At 44.7% G+C, this 19,332-nt stretch overlaps 1 protein-coding gene across 1 annotated transcript in view; it reads left to right on the top strand.

Annotated features, from left to right (window-relative positions):
- Nucleotides 1-19,332, top strand: part of igdcc3 (immunoglobulin superfamily, DCC subclass, member 3) — a 111,794-nt gene that overhangs the window by 70,459 nt on the left and 22,003 nt on the right. Inside the window, exons 3-7 of the mRNA XM_064977360.1 lie at nucleotides 1,147-1,291; nucleotides 1,691-1,821; nucleotides 2,028-2,165; nucleotides 7,623-7,781; nucleotides 13,273-13,438. Of these exons, the coding sequence (XP_064833432.1) occupies nucleotides 1,147-1,291; nucleotides 1,691-1,821; nucleotides 2,028-2,165; nucleotides 7,623-7,781; nucleotides 13,273-13,438 (739 nt within the window). The remainder of the gene's footprint in view (nucleotides 1-1,146; nucleotides 1,292-1,690; nucleotides 1,822-2,027; nucleotides 2,166-7,622; nucleotides 7,782-13,272; nucleotides 13,439-19,332) is intronic.

Genomic DNA, 19,332 nt, shown 5'->3' with positions numbered 1-19,332 from the left:
CCCTTCCTCGATTTGACCATACTGTTTAATCCCTGGGCACAGTAAGGGAGCTAATTGGACTTAATTGATCTAGTTCAGGGAGCGAAGTGCCTGCCTGGGCCTGGCTGACTATCTGGCTGATTGTCCGTTGTTTGGCCACAGCACTACAGTACATCTGCAGCCCTGGCCTGGCCACCCCACCTGATGGATCACTCACTACAGTGGTTCATTGTTTACTCTTTACTCTTTGTTGTCAGCGGTCTCTCTCTCTCTCTGAGCCCAGCTGTGTTTGTTAGCATAGCATAGGGGCGGCAGGTAGCCTAGTGGTTAGAGCATTGGACTAGTAACTGAAAGCTTGCAAAATCAAATCCCTGACAAGGTGAAAATTTGTCAGCCTAGGCTGACAAGGTAAATATCTGTTGTTCTACTCCTGAACAAGGCAGTTAACCCACTGATCCTAGGCTGTCACTGAAAATAAGAATTTGTTCTTAATTAACTGACTTGCCTAGTTAAATAAAGGTAAAATAAAATAAAAAAATTGTATGATCCGAAGCTAACTAGGAGCCTCTGATTTACTCAGTGTCACGGCTAACTAGGAACCTTTCATTTACTGTGTCACTGATGAGGGCCAGATTATCCAAACACAGGCTTTCCCCTAGAACTAGGGGTAATGATCACTAGGGTTTCCTGTACAGTGATTGCTGACAGCAGAACACAGGTAATTACCTAACCACATGGCAGCTCCCTGCCCGAGTCAGACTGCTGTCTCTTCTGCTCATTTGGTTCATTTTATCGCAATGTGTCTGCTCAAGGTTAAGAGCTGCCCAGTGTTGCTTTAGATAAAGCCACTGGATTATGACTCATTCCACTGAAAGATGGAGCCGTTATTTCCTTTTTTTAAATATTTTTTTGGGACAATAAATTAATTGCCTTCCAGTGCGGGAATGGGAATAAAAAGACGAATAAACTGAAGGTAATACCTCCCTGGTAATTGGTTATGATTAACTGGGTTGGTGTGCCACTGAGTTTAGGACAGTAGTACACTGTTACTATATATGGCAGCAATATTTACATGTAGGCCTTTATGAAAGATGCTCTGGAAAAAAAGAAAATGTTGCGTAGGTTTTCAAACATTGCATTGACCCGCTGCATCTCCCCTCTCTCCAGCGATGGCAGAGTTCCATGTCCAGCCGCGGTCAGTGCGTGCGGAGGAGGCGGGCGTTGGGCGGTTCCAGTGCCAGATTCACGGCCTGCCTGAGCCTGCCATCAGCTGGGAGAAAGATGGCCGCTCCGTGGACACTAAGGATGAGAGGTACAGTAAAGTAGGGTTCCTCTGTGTTAATCACCTCAGCTGTCCCTACCAACTACTGTAGGTCCACTGTACCTGCACACAAAAATCTGTCTGTCTAGAAGCAAATTCACTGTAGCAGCTTCACAACTTTCACTTAACTGTTACCCTGACAAACCTCACCACCTGCTATCCAGTGTGCTGTAGCCTCCCTTGTGTCTGTCTAGTTGTTTGAAATGGAGTTTACGTTGCGTGTGTAAACACACTTAATTAAGCAAACAATGATCTACTCCCTTGATTCTCTTTTTTTTCTCCCTCTATCTCTCTCTTCCCCCTCTCTTTTTTTCTCTCTTTCCCTTTCTCTGCCCTCCCTCCCCCACCCTCTCTCTCTCCCACCCTCCTCCCATTCCTTCTCTCTGTCAGGTATACCCTGCTCCCCACTGGTGTTCTGCAGATCACCGGTCTGCGTCAGGAGGATAGTGGTGTGTTCTGCTGTGTGGCCCACAACAGTGCAGGAGTAAAGCACAGTACCGGGGCTCGCCTCACCGTCTCAGGTCTCTACATATGTACACACACACATACACACCTTCCCTGGATACCCACCCACCGCACAAATATGTGACCATGCATCATCTCACACAGCCTCACCGCCAAGATGCTCGCACTGGAGATGATGGGCAACGGTGAAATCCAATTAAATGTTGCAATCCATAAAGCTCTCGCACCCTTACGCTTGCGTCACCCCCCCCTCTTCCCCCAGTCTCCCAGTCTTCTGTTTACAAAGAGCCCATGATCCTCGTGGGTCCTGAAAACCTCACTCTCACCGTTCACCAGACGGCCATCTTGGAATGTGTTGCTACAGGATATCCCCGCCCCATCGTGTCATGGAGCAGGCTTGGTAAGACCAAAACCCCGCTTTCTCTTTTACATCCAATCAAAGCTGCAGCCTACAGGGTGCTGCACGGGCATTAAACCCCCTGCCTCTCAGGAGTTGAGGGCTATAGGACCCTTCTATCTTCCATAAGGTTCCGTGTTAGATTGCTTGTCTAGTTTGCAATCATCCGAAACCCGACTTGAAATACATCACTATTGAAGCTGATAGAAAAACATGTCACCATAGTAGTATTGTACTGAATTATATATACATTTACCTAAAGCACACAGGCAAAATACAGAGATTGAAGAGGACATTCTGTTAAATGGGACATTCTGATACAATAAGATACAGCGGCGTTGTGTGTGAAATTGGTCATGGCATGCTGCGTTCACAGCGTGCACAGAGCCCATTGTTTCCCAGATGGTTGAAAGCCTATTTACCAGACATTATCTTGCTGACCTTGATATAAATGAAGGAAAAATTGAGTGTTCAGTGACTGCTTCTAATGTTGTACAGCACAGTGATTAAGTAGGCTACTGCTGTCCAGTGTGTATTTGTGTGACTTTTTGTACGCACGTGCAGTTGTGTGGATGTGCATGTGCATTGATGTTTGGGTGTTTGCGGAAGTGTGCATGTATGTATGTGTGTCTGAGTTAGCTCGTTTCTGCATTGTGTACATACGTGTAGTATGTTCTTTTACGTAATGTCTAATAGAACATTCATCTTATGTACAAATGAAGTAGGGGATTGCAGCCTATATGAGTCTTTGGGGGCTAAACACAATCTTATTTTTTACTCTCCTGGTAGAGAGGAACCGCGAAAGTGAGTAAGTGACACACGGTAGGAGATCGACCGTAATTGCTTAGAGGTGTTCAGCCCAGGCAGGATTCAGCCCCCCACACTTCACACGTTCCTCTTGGCTATCACTCAAACTCTGCCGCTACCAATTTTGGAATCAGATATTTGTTTTTCTAAGCTATTATCCAATCTTTTTTTTTTTGCTGTTCAAAATGTAAATTGCAGCCCCTCCCCAACCAGAGAGGAGCTATAATCAGATTGTGGATATTGCCTTGCACAATGTTGCTGTAATTAAATGCTGACGGGATGGGATTTCAGCAGCAGCATGCAACCACTATTTTAGAGGGGGCACAAAGTATGTTAAACACCTGTTTTTAAAAAAAAAACTTAAACAATCTAGAGCCATAATCATTATGTCTAATTTTATGTAAAAAAATATCTAAAATCAAATCAAATTTTATTGGTCACATATTTACCAGATGTTATTGTGGGTGTAGTGAAATGCTTGTGTTCCTAGCTCCAACAGGGTAGTAATATCTAACAATTCACAACAATACACACAATTCTAAAAGTAAAGAATGGAATTAAGAAATATATCAATATTAGGAGGAGCAATGACTGAGTGCCATTGACTAAAATACAGTGGAATAGAATACAGTATATACATATGATCTGAGTAAAGCAGTATGTAAACATTATTATAGTGACCAGTGATTCTAGTCTATGTACATAGGACAGCAGCCTTCAAGGTGTGGGATTAAGTAACCGGGTGGTAGCCCGCTAGTGATGGCTATTTAACCTTTCTGGCGAAGGCATTCTGCTAGCGACCCACCTCGACAACATCCGGTGAAATTGCAGAGTGCCAAATTCAAAATACAGAAATAGTCATAATAAACATTCATAAAAAATACAAGTGTTATACATCGGCTTAAAGATGAATTTCTTGTTAATCCAGATTTCAAAAAGGCTTTACGGCGAAAGCATACCATGCAATTATCTGAGCACAGCGCCCCGCTTACAAAAGCATACAAACATTTTACAACCAAGTAAAGGAATTACAAAAGTCAGAAATAGCGATGAAATTAATCACTTACCTTTGAATATCTTCATATGGTTGCGGCCACAAGATTCCCAGCTACACAATCAATGTTTGTTTTGTTCGATAAGTCCCTCTTTATATCCCAAAAACTCAGTTTTGTTGGCGCATTTTGTTCAGTAATCCACAGGCTCAAAGGTGGTCAAAACATGCAGACGAATGCATCCTAATAGTACCGGTAAAGTTCGTCGAAATAATTATAATTATAATTATTCCTCAGGTTGTCAATTGTCTAAATAATCGATAATATTTCAACCGGACAATAGCGTATTCAATAGAAATGAAAAACAGGGAAGGGCGCGCAATCAGTCATTTGAGCAAACCAGCTCTGCGTTCTTCCTCAGTCCACTGAGAGAATGGTCTCATTCTTCTTCATTTTTCAGAAAACAAGCCTGAAACCATGTCTAAAGACTGTTAACATCTAGTGGAAGCCATGGGAACTGCAATCTGGGTCTTAACCATTTAGATACTCTATAGGTATTCAATTGAAAAGTACCCACATCAAAAAAATCCCACTTCCTGGATGGATTTTCCTCAGGTCTTCGCCTGCCATGTCAGTTATGTTATACTCACAGACATTATTTTAACAGTTATGGAAACTTTAGAGTGTATTCTATCCAAATCTACAAATTATATGCATATCCTAGCTTCTGGGCCTGAGTAACAGGCAGTTTACTTTGGGCACGCTTCTCTGCATAGGTTATCTAAGCATTCCTCTTTAGCTTTTCAGTTGTCATTTTAATGTACATGTACATTGATTCTTTAAAGGTGCAATATGCCAAAATAATTTGCTCCGCCATTTCCTGTTTGCTAAAATTAGAATAGTTCACCCAATTTCAGTTTGTGACAAAACTAGCAATGCATAGTGTAGAGAATCATTGTACAATCTAAACCGCTGTGAAATATATCTTTGTATTTTCAGCTGTTTGAAGTTGGTGTACAATACGGCGAAAGCAATACGGCGTTCCGCAAAAACGGAACTTAAGAACGGGAAGCATAGAAATAGCGCACATAGAACAGATCAACGGCTTCTTAGACTTGCTTTCGATGAGAATGACAGATCTATTACTCACATTTCTATGTGAATTCGGTCACGTTGCCCAAAAAGTGATATATTGCAGCATTAAGAACTTTTATGCCATATGAGTTTACTACAACTGCCACACCGGTATATAGTACAATAACCCAAGAATTAAAACTGTTTTAGTATTTTCTCAAGTCTAGCAACCTTGCCTGCAGGCTTGCCAGCAGAGATAGTTAGAGTAGCTTGTCTATCTTGATTAATAACTGGAAATGGCTCGGTAGCTAATTATGAGGTTGGGAGACTGGGAACCTATCTAGCTGACTAGCTAAAGCCAACTTCATAAAATTGCTTGGTCGCTAGTATTACAGAGAAACAACAAAATGTTTTGTTTTATTTATTAATCAAGAAGGAATCAATAAGCTACATAGCTTGATCAAATTAACTTACAAACATTCCTCCTGCGAGTCCTGCCCATCACCGGCTCAATTAAGTTGAGTAATTAATTTAACATCTGAAAAATGTAAAAACAGGACAAATCTGAGGGGGCACGTCTCCTTGTGGGCATGACGCCTCTGGATTTCCGTGTATTAGATTACAGGGAGTGAAGGCGTGGGAATAAGCTGCATAATTAATTTAATAGATTCACATCAGTCATTCCTTAATGCCTGAGTTTGTTTGGAGCTTTTCATTCATCAGCACCGGTGCTCTCTGGGCTACGCTTTGACACTAACTAAATTACAGACTGACATAGAGATAGCTGCATCCATTCAGACAGCACACACACACACACAGATCGAAAGAGCGAGAGAGAGAGAAATCAAGTTTCTGTGAGAGTGAGTGTGTCTGGAGAGATAAGAGGTAGCCATGGAGGAACTGTAAACTGTGTCCAACTCTGTTGATTTTACAGTTCACTCAGCAGCTAGCCCGACTTGAGTCAGGCTTATTGTAGAGGGGTAATAACGCCCATTATATGGTCCACAGTTGTTTAGCCACTCCTAGCTGAGTCCCTTTAGTTATGACACTGGACTGGGGCTGGGAGTGGGAGGGTCAGGCAGAGAGCCTGAGGCTTACACTTAATAGTACCATGGAGCATGTTTAAGTTATACTGTACTAGCCATAGCTTCTACTACAGTCAATAGGAAACTCTACTGGCTGACTTAGCTGACCAGGCTGTTTCAATTGGATTGTAAATATGTCTGAATAATAGGTTACTATGTTCTACTGAAAATCCTGTAGCCTACAGCCCACTGTTGGTGCTGTTTGTTGCAGCTACACGAACACAAAAAGGGCTGAGGTTTGTATATTTTTGTTTGAAGGCATTCTCGTGAACTCTGGATGTACTGTCCACCTTTTTCCATTCTCATGTTTCTCTTCAGCCCACAGTGCATTGTCTTGTCGGGGTCCAGGTTTGTGGAATGTTTCCAAATGCCCCTCCCTTTCCTTGTTGTGGCTCTGCTCAGATGCACACAGTGTTCACAGAGGAGACGTGTGTTGCCCTCCTATAAAAGGCCTGGGCAAGGCCATATGGCCCCAGTCTCTGGCTGGCTGGCTAGCTGTCTGCTAGCTGTCTGTTTGAAGATGTGAGGAGAGGAGGATGGCCAGTCTGCTTTCTCTGCAGGCTTTTAGCATTGTCCCCCGCACAGCCCTTTAACACTCTAAGCCGGGACACACAGGACGCAGATGTTAGAAATATAAAGAGGGACTGAAATATCTTTGGCTGTGCCATGTCTTTGTTGGTCCTACCCCCAGTATAAGGCCATTGAAATAGGAAGAGATGGAGAGCAGGACAGGGTATTTGATGGAGAGACAGAGGGGAGTGGCAGCCTAGCTTATCCATGTAGCTCTGCCTGCTCAGAGGGCATTTCCCCATTTTAAAGCATGGTGTGCCTAAGGCAGTAGAGGGTGTTGTCAAACCATGAGATCAAACCTGTGTGTGTGGGTGTGTGGGTGGGTGTGTGTGTGCGTGCGTGTGTGTGTCACTAGCCTGTCAGAGCGGGGTGGGGAGGACGGGGCTGGGGAGATATAACAGACTCCCTCACACACACATACAATCACACACACTAACACACAATGGAGTCATGGCAACATAGTTCCTCTGTGTGACTGGCTGTGTCGGCGTGGCCCATGGCCCTCGCCCAATACACTCGCCTCGTTTGCCACCTTTGTACTGAATATGGTGATTCCCACAAGACGTGCTCTGTCACATTTGTGAGAACTGCTCTGATATTTACTGTGAAACGTGTTTCGCAGCGGTATGGGGCGAACTAAAATAGCATCTCCTCTTCTCCAGCGTTTAATCCTTTGTGTACATTATAGTATGTTTAATCAATCATTTATCTCCCTTGGTATTTTTATAGCCTTTTTTATAGCCTTTTTGTGTATATTTAAAGGGCATATTTTTTTATATTCTAAACTAACTCAGCTAATTTGCTATCTCACTCCTCTCCTCCTCTCTCTCTCTCTCTTTATTTCTATCCCTTTCCTCATTTAATCTCCTCTCCTATTCCCTACTCGCCTCCCCTCCCTTTTTCCTCTCCTCTACTCTGTCCTCTCTCCTCAGATGGCCGTCCGATAGGTGTGGAGGGCATCCAAGTGCTGGGTACAGGGAACCTGATGATCACAGATGTCGGGGTCCAGCACTCTGGTGTCTACGTCTGCGCTGCCAACAAACCAGGGACCCGTGTACGCAGAACCGCTCAGGGACGTCTGGTGGTCCAAGGTGAGCCTATACACACACACACTCAGTATGGTGTGTGTGTGTGTGTGTGTCAGTGGAGGCTGGTGGGAGGAGCTATAAGAGGACGGGGTCATTGTAATGGCTGGAATGGTACTATTGGGACAAAGTTAAATGTGCGGTTTCCATATGTTTGATGTGTTTGATATCATTTCATTTATTCCATTCCAGCCATTACAACGAGCCTGTCCTCATATAGCTCCTCCCTCCAGCCTCCGCTGGTGTGTGTGTGTGATTTTGAATGGAAATACATTTTAGGTCCCCACAAGGTTAGTAAGATAAATGTGTGTGTGTGTGTCTCATTCGTTGTGTGATTTTCTTACTCATATTTGACCAATTGGAGGTGGTTAGTAGTGTGGGTAGGGCCTTCCGACGAAGCAGGAAGCATTCAGCGTGTGCCTCACATGCTTATCAGCCAAAGGGCCCTGCCCTTGGCCCCAGCCAATAACAATACTGCTCCCAGTCAATATTTCATTTCATCTTCCCGTCCAATGTTAGACAAGGCCCTGCTATAGAAGGCTCTGGAAGAATGCCATGCTGTTGATTATGTGTCAATGTCTATGGTTTCTTTATCGATCAGTGAAAACTAGAAAGCGCCCTCAGCTAATGATCTGATGCGATATACAATACATGTGTTTTATGATAAGAAACGAAAAGGCTAAAGCCTTACTGCGGACACAGCCTTCAAGCAGCATTGCTTCATATTCTCATGGCAGCAGTGGATGTATTTCACAGTCGGGAACCATATGACTGACTGACTGACTTGCTATGAGAGGGTTGTTATGGTGATAAGACCTCAGTGACTGTATAGAGTAGCAGCATACAGGTGACTCCCTCCCGCCTTCCGGCCGGCTGTTTTGATCAGAGTAAGGTAGGCTGTTTCTTAAGAGAATTGATGTGATCTTCCTGGCCAGATGGTTGGCACAGCGTCCCTCTGCTCACTGCACTACCCTTCATTTACCTCGGAGTGAGAAACTGAGGGGAGAGAGAGAGAAATGGAAAAAGAGAGAGTAGGGAGAGAGAGAGAAGAAATAAGAGAGAGTGGGAGAGATTAGGGGGAGAGGGAGAGAGAGAGGGAAGAAGTGAGATTGGGGGAAGAGTAATAGAGAGTAGGGAGAGAGAGAGGAGGGGATTGAAAGAGGGAGAGAGAAAGATAGAGAGGGAAAGAGTGCTGATCAGACCCACACCACAATTGCACATCAATACTCTCCCTGACCCACCACCCCCCCCGCCTCCCTCCAGCCCTTCCCTCCAGGCCCTACTCACATACACATAGCCTCTATAGAGCAAACAGAGAGAGATGGAGAGAGAGAGATGAAAAGGGACACAGAAAGAGAAAGAGATGGAGGTGGAGACGGAGAGATGAAAAGTGAGATGGAGGGAGAGATGGACAGGAGGATAAAGCCAACCTAATCCTCATCATACCACAGTGCCTAGAACGGTGTGAATTTCAGGTCCCGACACTTTTACTGACAGGGTGACACACAGTATAGAGATAGCTGAGATTAGAAAACCGTCATAACACCTCTTCTCTTAAGGTGAGAAAAGGAAAAGATAGAGGATGTTAAATAACTAGAACTAGAAAGGGGATGGTTGGTTTACAGGAAGATAGTATAGATAGAGGATGCTAAATAACTAGAAAGGGGAGGGTTTGTTTACAGGAAGATAGTATAGATAGAGGATGCTAAATAACTAGAACTAGAAAGGGGATGGTTGGTTTACAGGAAGATAGTATAGATAGAGGATGCTAAACTGGAAAGGGGAGGGTTTGTTTACTAGAACTAGAGATGCTAAATAACTAGAAAGGGGAGGGTTTGTTTACAGGAAGATAGTATAGATAGAGGATGCTAAATAACTAGAACTAGAAAGGGGAGGGTTTGTTTACAGGAAGATAGTATAGATAGAGGATGCTAAATAACTAGAACTAGAAAGGGGATGGTTGGTTTACAGGAAGATAGTATAAATAGAGGATGCTAAATAACTAGAACTAGAAAGGGGATGGTTGGTTTACAGGAAGATAGTATAGATAGAGGATGCTAAATAACTAGAACTAGAAAGGGGAGGGTTTGTTTACAGGAAGATAGTATAGATAGAGGATGCTAAATAACTAGAACTAGAAAGGGGAGGGTTTGTTTACAGGAAGATAGTATAGATAGAGGATGCTAAATAACTAGAACTAGAAAGGGGAGGGTTTGTTTACAGGAAGATAGTATAGATAGAGGATGCTAAATAACTAGAACTAGAAAGGGGATGGTTGGTTTACAGGAAGATAGTATAAATAGAGGATGCTAAATAACTAGAACTAGAAAGGGGAGGGTTTGTTTACAGGAAGATAGTATAAATAGAGGATGCTAAATAACTAGAACTAGAAAGGGGATGGTTGGTTTACAGGAAGATAGTATAAATAGAGGATGCTAAATAACTAGAACTAGAAAGGGGAGGGTTTGTTTACAGGAAGATAGTATAGATAGAGGATGCTAAATAACTAGAACTAGAAAGGGGATGGTTGGTTTACAGGAAGATAGTATAGATAGATGCTAAATAACTAGAACTAGAAAGGGGAGGGTTGGTTTACAGGAAGATAGTATAGATAGAGGATGCTAAATAACTAGAACTAGAAAGGGGAGGGTTTGTTTACAGGAAGATAGTATAGATAGAGGATGCTAAATAACTAGAACTGGAAAGGGGAGGGTTTGTTTACAGGAAGATAGTATAGATAGAGGATGCTAAATAACTAGAACTAGAAAGGGGAGGGTTTGTTTACAGGAAGATAGTATAGATAGAAATATTAGAACCAGAAGGATAGCTGACAGGCAAATAAACCTGCTAATGTGAGAGTGGAAAGGAAAATAGTTGCTGATTGTGTGAATGATCTCGTTGTAAATTACGACTAGATGATCCATAATTGCAGTCTTAATTGTCTTCCCACTCACTAGGAAGTTATTAGGAAAATAACTCAAGTCATCCTATCATAAATGACAATATTGACGTGGCTTATAATACGGGTAGCTATGAATAATGAGGGGAGATAAGTACCCCAACAGCAATACCAACCAACAGCTCGGATCAGATCCGGGAGGAGCGTAATCACAAATTTGAGGCGAAACTAAACACTGTTTAATTAAGAGGTAATAGAGATTTGCATTACCTGTACCTCTGTGTCAATTAGCGCAAACGGAGCATGGCTCATAGCTCAAAGAGAGGAGGTAAAGAATGACTCCGAGGGAGGGAGGGAGGGAGGGAGGGAGGGAGGGAGGGAGGGAGGGAGGGAGGGAGGGAGGGAGGGAGGGAGGGAGGGAGGGAGGGAGGGAGGGAGGGAGGGAGGGAGGGAGGGAGGGAGGGAGGGAGGCTGAAGGTCAGTAGTTGTGTAGTGTGCCATACTGAAAGACTTTCGGGGGAAAGATACTGTATCTGCACTGCATTGCCTTTTACTCAGTTTGTGTTCTAAAATAGGTTTGAGTTTATTTTTATTTTTACAGGGACAGTGCACATTAATCAACGTTTCAGTAAAAGTGCCGGTTTTAGCCAGCCGGCTAATTTTCAACCGCAGTCCCTGGGCAGGTTATTAAAAACAATTACAATATAGACAATAGCAACATAGAACAATCAAGACATAGCAACATAGGACAAGCAAGACGTAGCTAACAGACAGAGCAACATAGAGCAAAAAGCAGCAAGACAAAATTCATAAAAGCAACAGAGTGTTTCCACACCTCACAAGCTACAGACAACAGACAACATGGAAAGCGGCAACACACAGCTAGGGACCATGTTCACAAATCTGATTGACCTTTAGCCATGTCTTCAAGCATTTTGTGAAAGTGTGATATGTGGTGCAGTTATGTGTGTCTGATGGCAGTGTATTCCAGACATGGGAAGCTCTCACAGAGAATGCAGATTTACTAAAGGTGCTTTTCCTTAGGGGAACTATACAGTCACCTCTCATGGCAGACCTTGTGGATCTGCTGCCATATGTCTGGGTTTTCTGTTTAACAAAAATATTGAGTGGAGGGGGAGCCAGGCCATTAAGGATCTTGAATACAAGACATGCGTCGGTGTATTGCACAAGATTTTCCCAACTCAAGAGCTCATGCTTTCTAAGGATGTGACAATGATGATGGCTATTGGGCTTCCTATCAAGCACTTTGAGAGCCTGTTTGTAGACAGACTGAATAGGTTTTAATGTTGTACAGCAAGCTTGGGCCCAACTAGTCAAGCAGTATGTTAAGTGGAGGAGTATCATAGAGTTGAAGTACAGTTTTGCTACCTCTGTAGTCAAACAACTTCGTATAAATCGGAAATTAGCTAGGTTGAATTTAGTTATTTGAATTACCTTTTTCACATGCTTTTTAAAAGAGAGGTTGGAATCAAGTATGATGCCAAGGTACTTAAAATCAGATACCACCTGGAGCTTCTCCCCTGACACACAGACATCTGGCTCAGTAGCATCTGTTGCCCTCTTTGTGAAGAACATGCAAACAGTTTTTTTCACATTGAGATGCAAACATGAGTCACTGAGCCACTTTGTAACCTGGACCATTACAGTAGTGAGTTCTTGTGCAGCTTGTTGTTTGCTCTTTGCATGCACATATATCACTGTATCATCTGCATACATTTGAACTTCAGACCCAGTACAGACAGAAGGCAGATCATTAATGTACAGGCTGAACAGGAGGGGCCCCAGTATTGACCCTTGGGGCACACCCACATCATAGCTACGATAGGGCGACAGCTCATTGCTCACTCTGACACACTGAGTTCTGCCTTCAAGGTATGATTTCATCCATCTCAAGGCATCAGGGGAAAAGTTGAACTTTGACAATTTTGTGATGAGAATCTCATGGTTAACAGTATCAAAAGCCTTCCTTAGGTCCAGAAACACAGCCCCAACAGCACCCCCTTTGTCCATCTTGGACTTCACATTTTCCAGAAGAAAGCAGTTGGCCGTTTCTGTGGAGTGTTTCGCTCTGAAGCCAAACTGCATGGAGTGTAATGTGAAGGGGCTGTTGTTGAGGTGGGCAAGGTAGTCTGCGTTTGTGAATAGATTCCCTGTTCCCTCTCCTCCTCCTTTTGTGTTCCCAGATCTTCTTCTCAGTTCCGATGATGTTAATCTGATCCACAGCTAATAATTGTTTTGCCAGACTCTGTCGCTAATCCCCCCCCCCCCCCCACACACACACACAATCTAATTCTGATGAATGTGATTAGGCTGGATTAAGCAGGATAATACGCCTTCATTCCTCTCTCCTCTTTTCCCCCCCTCTAGAAGCCTCTGGGAGCTTCCTGCTTTTTCAATATACCTTGGTAGCTTATGTTTTCAAACCACTAGTGAGAAAACATAGTTGTTGTGCAGCATAGTATGGGGAATGAGAAAAGCCCTGTCAGCAAGTTACTGTATCTATGTAGCAAGGCACTTTATATTCAGTTAGTAAGTAGCCCACTATCTGTCTTTCTCTTTCCTCTGCGTCTGCCACAGCCCCGGCAGAGTTTGTGCAGCCTCCCCAGTCCATCTCCCGGCCGGTGGGCACCACTGCTATCTTCACCTGCCAGGCGCAGGGTGACCCTGTGCCAAAGCTCACCTGGCTGAAGAACGGCCAGATCCTGGAGCCCGGAGGGCACGTCAAACTCAGGAACAACAACACGTGAGTTAAGTGTGTTCTATTGAATTGTGTGCTGAAAGCAACAGGGACTGTACTCATTCTGTATGGTAATAACACGATATCCGTTCATGCATGCAGCCATCCATCCACTGTAACAAAGCTACATGGCTGGCAGTGTCATCGGCGTAATCAAACGCTCCATTATTTCTGAGCTGATCTACTGCACTAATGAAACAGCTGGCCAAGATGTCTGCCAAGAGATACACTGACTTGTCACAGCTCCATTTAAAACATTACATTACGAGGGTATCTATCGAATCACTGCTGGACCGGCTCCCAAGGCTGTCTGGTGGAATTTCCAGGAACAGAACAGAAGGGCCGGCCAGTGTATTGTGTCATTTAACATTCTCCATATGAGAGATTATGAGGCCAGGTTATTGTGTTTAGTGTTGTGTTGGGCGGGCGGGCGGGCGGGCAGGCGGGTTGGGGCAGGCAGGGAGAGACGGGAGGGTTGTAATGAGCCTGGGACTGGCCTCGCTCCAGGTCTAGGAGAGTGGCTCTGTGTCGTGATAATGATTCAAGTCTGCTACTGTATTTGGAGCTTTGCTGTTTTGTTGTCCTGAGTGGTTGTCACCACCGGTGTTTCCCCAGAACCGTTAAACACGGAGCCAGACAGCCCGGTGTCAGAATGCTTCTCATTCAGGTCAAAGAGTCGACTCCAAACGTAGCTCGGAGTTATATCTCAGTAATATGGTTCTCCTGAATTTGGTGCGCATACTGTTCAAGATATTTCGTCAATGTCCTGCATGTGTTTTGATGTTTTCCAGTTGAAGATTTCACAGCACATAATCCCTATATGGTGCACTAGTTTTGACCAGAGCTCATAACACAAAGAATATTCCGCATGTCGTAATGTCGACCTATATTTGTTCATGTTGTTCATTTTAACTGTCAGCCTTTGAAATATTTGTAGGTTAGATTTCTTTCTGGCTGTGGGAAGAAGGTCTGTTCTATATACAGGTTGATTGCAGTATACATGATGAGTTCAGTGCTGTACGTACACCAGTCGTGTTTTCCAAAGTGAGAATCCATCTGTGTGTTAATATTTATAAATGCAACGGATGGTGAAGTGATTACATTATATATGCACAAGAAAATCAATAAAGCAGGACAGTGAAGTACATGTAAATGATGCAGGTGTTCCAGACCTAGTGGTACATGGGGAGAGAGAGGCCGAGGCACTACCATCACTCAGACACACTGCTCCCCTCTAACAGTCACAGAGATAGAGAAAGAGAGTGTGCCAGGCAGAGGTGAAGAGGAGCGAGGGGCAGAGAGAGGGGGGGGGGGCAGACAGCGATAGAGAGAGAAGGGTGGGGCAGACAGCAGGAGAGAGAGAGGGCCAGGCAGAGGTGAAGAGGAGTGAGGGGCAGAGAGAGGGGGGGCAGACAGCGATAGAGAGAGAGGGTGGGGCAGACAGCAGGAGAGAGAGAGAGGGCCAGGCAGAGGTGAAGAGGAGCGAGGGGCAGAGAGAGGGGGGGGCAGACAGCGATAGAGAGAGAAGGGTGGGGCAGACAGCAGGAGAGAGAGAGGGCCAGGCAGAGGTGAAGAGGAGCGAGGGGCAGAGAGAGAGGTGGGGGTAGACAGCGAGAGAGAGAGAGAGGAGTGGGGCAGACAGTGAGAGAGAGAGAGGGCCAGGCAGAGGTGAAGAGGAGCGAGGGGCAGAGAGAGAGGTGGGGGTAGACAGCGAGAGAGAGAGAGAGGAGTGGGGCAGACAGTGAGAGAGAGAGAGAGGGCCAGGCAGAGGTGAAGAGGAGCGAGGGGCAGAGAGAGAGAGAGACAGTGAGAGAGAGAGAGAGGGAGTGAGAGAGAGAGAGAGAGGCCAGGCAGAGGTGAAGAGGAGCGAGGGGCAGAGAGAGAGAGAGACAGCGAGAGAGAGAGGGAGTGAGAGAGAGAGAGAGAGGCCAGGCAGAGGTGATGAGGAGCGAGTGGCAGAGAGAGGAGGGGGTAGACAGCGAGAGAGGGGGGGGGAGAGAGAGAGAGAGAGGGTGGGGCAGACAGTGACAGAGAGAGAGAGAGGGCCAGGCAGAGGTGAAGAGGAGCGAGGGGCAGAAAGCGAGAGAGGGTGGTGGTAGACAGTGAGAGAGAGGGTGTTAGTGTAATTTAATTATGCCAATGTGCTTTCATCAATTGAAAACCCTTAATCTATTTTATGAGACTTTCTAAGATTCTTGTTTGCATAAAATAGACGCAGACCAGTCTTTCAATAATAGGTAACAGAATTTATTCTCGGAGCGCGCTGACACTTAACCACGAACAACAGTTTATATACAGATCATGACGTCATTTCATTGCTTTAACAGAATCCCCTCCTCTCGACCGGGACAAAGTGAGGTGAAAAGTTCATTCTAACTTACTAACACTCTCCCAGATAACTTTTGACCCCTCAACATTATCGATCACCACTGAGCTGACAGTTCTAATTAATAGAAAACTTAGGAATGCACTCACTGTCTTATCTAAAAAACCCAGAGCTAAGTTTCTGTAGGGTCAACCATAGGCTAACGACCTTATTTGTTTATACAGTCCCCAACCCATTCGTTTCTTCCTAGTTGGAATGGTGGTCATTAACTTTAATTACTCCTTGTCCGTGTCACACAATCCCTTCTTATGAACTCATATTGTTAATCAGATATAATAAAACAGAGTATAAGTTTACTTAGTTACAATTCTATTTAAAATGGGGATATTGTTTATTCATTTATTCATAATAATCCCAACAGAGGGAGAGAGAGAGGGGGAGAGGGAGAGAGAGAGGGGGAGAGGGAGAGAGAGAGAGGGGGAGAGGGAGAGAGAGAGGGGGAGAGGGAGAGGGAGAGCACATTAGGCGCTGGAGTTGGATGGCGGAAGCAGACTGTGTTGTAGGGAAAGAGTGATGGAGAGAGAGGAAGGGAGAGAAAGAGAGATGGAGAGGGGTTAGAGGGCAGCCTAGTGATAGACCTCCACCTGACACTGCTCTGCATCTCTCTGGAGCCTCTCATGTATCACACCCACTACGCTGGGACTGGTTAAGTATGGAGGCCAGAGTTCCAGCACCACCATTAGCTAATTGGCTCATAAACGGAGGTAGCAGAACACGAAATGTAGCCATTTATTGAACATAACTTTACGTGGCATCCTAACTTACTTAGTAGGACTACAGTAAGTGCTGAGTTTTACTGTTGTGCGGTAAGCGTTTGGGTACGAGGCTGGTAGCTTACCTCATTGCTATTCTGATACATTCCTACAGCTCATCGTACGTCTCCATCTGGTGCGCTACAGTATTAGTTCTACAGAACAGTCTTTGTCGGCTTGCTCAAGGAACTCAGTCTCTTGGTTGGGTGAGCAATGCAAGCCCAGTTCAAGCCCAGTTCAAGCCCAGTTCAAGCCCAGTTCAAGCCCAGTCCAAGCCCAGTCCAAGCCCAGTTCAAGCCCAGTCCAAGCCCAAGTAGCCCTTATTTTCTGTTGTCGTCACAGCAGATCCTTCTGTTTTCCTTTCCTATGGAGGAGTGAATGAAAGGATAGACAACCACATTCAACAGGCCCCAGTCTTCCCTACAGGTGCAAGGCAGAGGTAATGATATGCCCCTACAGCTCACTGTTTCTGCTGTTATATAGAAAGCTTGTATCTAATATTGGAGTCCTGCCTCTGTGCAAGATTACCTAGCAGTGTGATTTTAATTAGAATGTTCCTAGCGGGGTGTGTGTGTGTGTGTGTGTGTGTGTGTGTGTGTGCGTGCGTGTGTGGGCAACGGTAGGCAGGCTATCAGCACGCCTCCCACTACTTTGCAGTGTGAGCTGGAGGCAGTATGAATTTTGAAAACATATACTTCATTGTTTGAAACCTGAACATTCTACTTCATATTATGAGCCATGTCTTCTCTTGCTTCAAAGTAGCCTAGTTAAAATCCAACCATAGAAACGTGGAGGCAATTATTTTAGAAAGACTTCCTGATGCCATTAACCAGCATTTCTCTGCTGTTTATTGGTTTTCATATCAGCTTTCGCTGTCCAGAACCCAAAGGCACAATCCTGGTCATATTAGCACCTCATCCTAGTTGTTGCTAATAGATTCCTCCTCTATGTTTCTAACTGAGATTTTCATCTCGGTCACATATGGAAACGCTCTCATCAGGTGAACTGTTTAGAATGGTGTTTTCCCACAAATTGCATTTTGGCAAATATTTTATTGGCTGCTTCCTTACAGGAGTTCTGTTCAGATGAATTACCATAATCTAAATGTGATGTCTGTCATTCTGAGCACTGTGGACACCGATGGGTTACGCAGCCAATGCATATGGGTCCGGTAAATTTCTCAAATGGCCAGTAAATTAAAATCTTACCGGTCATGTTGTCCGATGCCAGATTTTCCTAACGGAAGATGGAAGGGACAACACAAGAGATTTATGCACATACTGCATATTGTTCCCTACAGGTTTGTCTCATGCTGTTGACCTGCCAGAGAGGATAGGATAAGAAAGCAAGGGGATCGATTGTGTATTTTACTCACATGCATACACACACATTAATCAAGGAACGCACGTAAACGCACACACACACGTTCACATGCATACATACACACACATATCAAACATGCCAGTTCTCCCGTGCATTGCCCTTTAAACTGTCTCCCTGCAGCACGCTGTATCCAATTACACACTGTACCCAATTACACACTGTGACAGTCTGACAGGTGTGAACTCTGTGTGGGCTAAAATGGTGTCACAATAAATTCAGATTGGCAGCTAATGCAAATATAACAGTAGGATTATATTGTTTTGACGATGGACTTACTTCGTGTGTGTGTGTGTGTGTGTGTGTGTGTGTGTGTGCTGGATGTTGGTTGGTTGAATTAGAAGGGCAGAGAGTTGATGTTCTTCTCACGCAGGGCACTGAGGGGTGGTCACGGGCTGTTCAGTAAACATGAAACACCATTACCCCAGTAATGAAAATGCCTGGCTGCCCGCCATTAGAATCATGGCCTCAGAATGTGCTGCCCTGGCTGTTTTCAGGGGAGTACGACACTTACAGTATGAAAGGACTGTTAATAGGAATATCTAAACCAGCCTGGCCCACCCATGACATAGTCAGGATAATCTGAACCAGTATGCTCTCAATAATCTGCACCATCGAGAGCATCCTGGTTGCATCACTGCCTGGTAATGCAACTGCTCGGCCTCCGACAGCAAGGCACTACAGAGGGTAGTGTGTACGGCCCAGTACATCACCGGGGCCAAGCGTCCTGCCATCCAGGACCTCTATACCAGGCGGTGTCAGAGGAAAGCCCTACAAAGTTTAGAAGACTCCGGCTACGCCAGTCATAGACTGTTCTCTCTGCTGCCGCACAGCAAGCGGTCTAGGTCCAAGAGGCTTCTAAACAGCTTCTACCCCCAAGCCATAAAACTCCTGAACATCTAATCAAATGGCTACCCAGACTATTTACACTGCAAAGTAACAGAGTTCCTGGGTAGAATGTCAGCCTAGTATATGTTGTAGAAATGGCATGATTTGTGGAACAGTTTTGACAGGTGTGAATTGACTCTAAACTGACTAATCTTCTCCTATGTTTTTATGGGGAATGAAGACTTCTATGATTTATTTGTGTGAGTAAGTTTCAGTGAAGAGATGTGTCCAACTCCCTCTAGGAATATTCCACTGGACTGCTTTTTTTGTTGTTGTGTATCTGAACCTATTAAAAGGAAATATGTTTTCCTTTTTTTCTGTTTTCCTCCTGTGGAAGCCCTGTCTTGTTATTCCGGCGAGCTGGGACCTGGGCACTGGCCTTGACCTCTAACCCTGAAATCAGTCATTTCCGTGGGCCTTCTGTGAGCTAGAGACAGCTCATCGCTACTCCCTCTTCAAAGCCCCTGCTCTCCCCCTCTCTCCCCCTGTTCCCT

Source organism: Oncorhynchus masou, chromosome 1 (assembly GCF_036934945.1).
Source record: "Oncorhynchus masou masou isolate Uvic2021 chromosome 1, UVic_Omas_1.1, whole genome shotgun sequence".
Lineage (NCBI taxonomy): Eukaryota > Metazoa > Chordata > Actinopteri > Salmoniformes > Salmonidae > Oncorhynchus > Oncorhynchus masou.
Note: the sequence above shows the minus strand (reverse complement) of the source record. Positions and strands in the feature narration are given on the sequence as shown.